Source organism: Dipodomys ordii, unplaced genomic scaffold, assembly GCF_000151885.1.
Source record: "Dipodomys ordii isolate 6190 unplaced genomic scaffold, Dord_2.0 Scaffold65, whole genome shotgun sequence".
Lineage (NCBI taxonomy): Eukaryota > Metazoa > Chordata > Mammalia > Rodentia > Heteromyidae > Dipodomys > Dipodomys ordii.
In genome coordinates, this window is record NW_012267281.1 from 5,693,693 (window position 1) to 5,696,040 (window position 2,348).

Genomic DNA, 2,348 nt, shown 5'->3' on the forward strand with positions numbered 1-2,348 from the left:
GTGTTAGGCCTGGGGCTGGATGGAGAGCTTTCCTCCCCATTGAACAGGTAGTGTAGCATCCAGGTCAGCAGGGCCTTTCTCCCTGCAAACCACCTCACGGGCAGGGCTGCGGTTCTATGGCTCAGTGGGGGCCCCAGGGGAAGAATACTTCAACCCTCCCACATTTTCGGTTCCTGCTGGCTCAGCTCAGAGCAGTGCTAAGAAATCCTTTGGAGGTGTAGCTGACTCGCTGCCTCCGGGTCTTCTCGCTGCTGGGAGCATAGCTTCTGGATGGGCTAGGGCCTCTCCAAGCCTCAAGGATACCCAGGGAGAGAAAGGTCTTGATGGGATTCAAAAAATAGTTTTCTGTCCTTACACCCTTGGTTATCAAAAATATTTGCCTTTTTCCTTAGAGTCTTGTCTGAAAACTGACCAATTCCTGTAGGGGGGAGAGCTGGAAGTTGCAAGAGTTCCAGAAGAGCTAGTAGCTAGTGTTCCAGATTACTTACTTCCACCTGGCAATTTCTGTCTTGTTTTATTTTACTGAATTCTTGCAGCAGTTCCCTTTCCTTTGAGGCCAAGGGTGGTTGCTTCCCTATCCTCTTCTTTAAAAAAAAATTAAAATGTATTCTCTTTATCACTTTCTCTTGAAAGTCCTGTTCAGATCTGCTTTGCTTAAGATAAGCAGGATGTCTTGAGCAAGGCTTTGCTGAAAATTTCAAGGAAAAAAAAACTTCTGGTAGAAATGAGCTCTTTTATACTATAATCATTGGGCCAAGTTCAAAAACAAAGTACTCAGCTCAGTTTTAAACGTGCAATTAAAAATAACTGTACCTCAGCTTTTCAGAGGGAGGGAGAGGAAGGGGGCAGGGAAGGGGGAAAACAAAGAATAAGGAAATGTTTAGTGCTCTTAAATCCAGTCCAAATAGCTGAAAGAAAGAAAGGCATTCCCTCAGATAATGGAGCCATTAGAAACTCTGGAGGTTCCAGCCGCCATTCCTCACAGGGGCTTTCCAAAAATTTAATTCATTCTCAGCTACTAAACAAAGGGATGTAGGAGATAATTTTGAGACTTTCAGCCAAAGGGGCAGTTTGGCCTCTTTTCTATGCATACCATACACCTTCCTGGGCACCCTATCCAATGGATGGCAAAACTTCCCATACCCATACCCTTTCTCCACCTCAATCTGTCTCCTTTCCTGTTTTCTTTAATAACTGTACTAGGAAAAAAAGTGTGTTCATGCAGTTTCAACACATTTTATTATATTTCTGTATGCATTACTCTCAAAACAAATCACAAGAAATGATCAAACCACTTAAAACCTTCAAATAAAAAATCTGAAACAGTTTATGCCCACAATTGTACATATTTATAGTTAAGAAACATTCTTTATAAATATTGTTTCCTCTGTAGCAAGTTAATACCATAATTTAATTACAAATGGATAAATATGGTAACGGGTATTTACAGAAGGGTGTTATTACGGAAAAAGCTAACAGCACGACGTTTATTTTTCTTCCACAATCGTTCATACAGGAACTAACAAATTGAACTTGCAAAAGCACTAAAACATCACATGTAAACCCAGCTAACAGAAAAATACATTCACAAGCGTTGGTGGTGTGTATGTGTGTGCTATGAGATGCATGTTGAACAAACAGAAGGGAGACTTTGGCACGGTTTTTTTTTCCAGTCTATAGTTGCATGAAGTTTACAATCAAGTTGCCTCATAAAAAGGAACACAATATTCAATACCACAATACAAAATAAACCATTTTCTTCCACATTATTTAAAATAAACCGGGTAAACTAAAAAGAAAAGGAAAAAAAAAAAGCCCATCACTTGGGGAAGGGAAGAGGGAAGGAGGGAAAAACGCAATCCGGAGTTTACAAATGGACGAACTTCTATACACCAAGAAGCCATTAAAATCACCTCGGAGAAGGAATGAATCCGCTATGTACAGTTTGTCAGAGGACTGGGAAGGAAAGACCATGGGAAGGAAAGTGGGTAAAGGAGTTGACAGGAAGGTTTGGTTCAATATTTTTGTGGGTTTTTTTAAACTTATTTTATATTTTCAGCTTCGAAGACTCTAGAGGGATATTCTGCTTTTCATGCCTAGATTTTTTTTCTTAAAAAAACGTTTAAAAATCCTTCTGCTGGTAAAATCATGTTCATCATCATAAAAATCAGATTTCGCAATTTTAACAACACGATCACAAGGCGTCTCCCGGCGTGTGCCTAGGAGGGGGACGGGGACGGGGTACGGGGGAGAGGGAAGAGAGGCACCAGCCCCTCACACGTACCATTCATTGAAGTTGGAGGAGAGGCCGCTGTGGCCTCCGGCTGTCCCGCTGCCCCCTCCAGAGC

At 41.6% G+C, this 2,348-nt stretch overlaps 1 protein-coding gene across 1 annotated transcript in view; it reads right to left on the bottom strand.

The window, feature by feature from the left end:
• Window positions 1–2,274: 2,274 nt before the first annotated feature.
• Zic2 (Zic family member 2) overlaps window positions 2,275–2,348 on the bottom strand; it is a 3,645-nt gene continuing 3,571 nt past the window's right edge. The window contains exon 4 of the mRNA XM_013022959.1: window positions 2,275–2,348. Coding sequence (XP_012878413.1) covers window positions 2,275–2,348 — 74 coding nt within the window.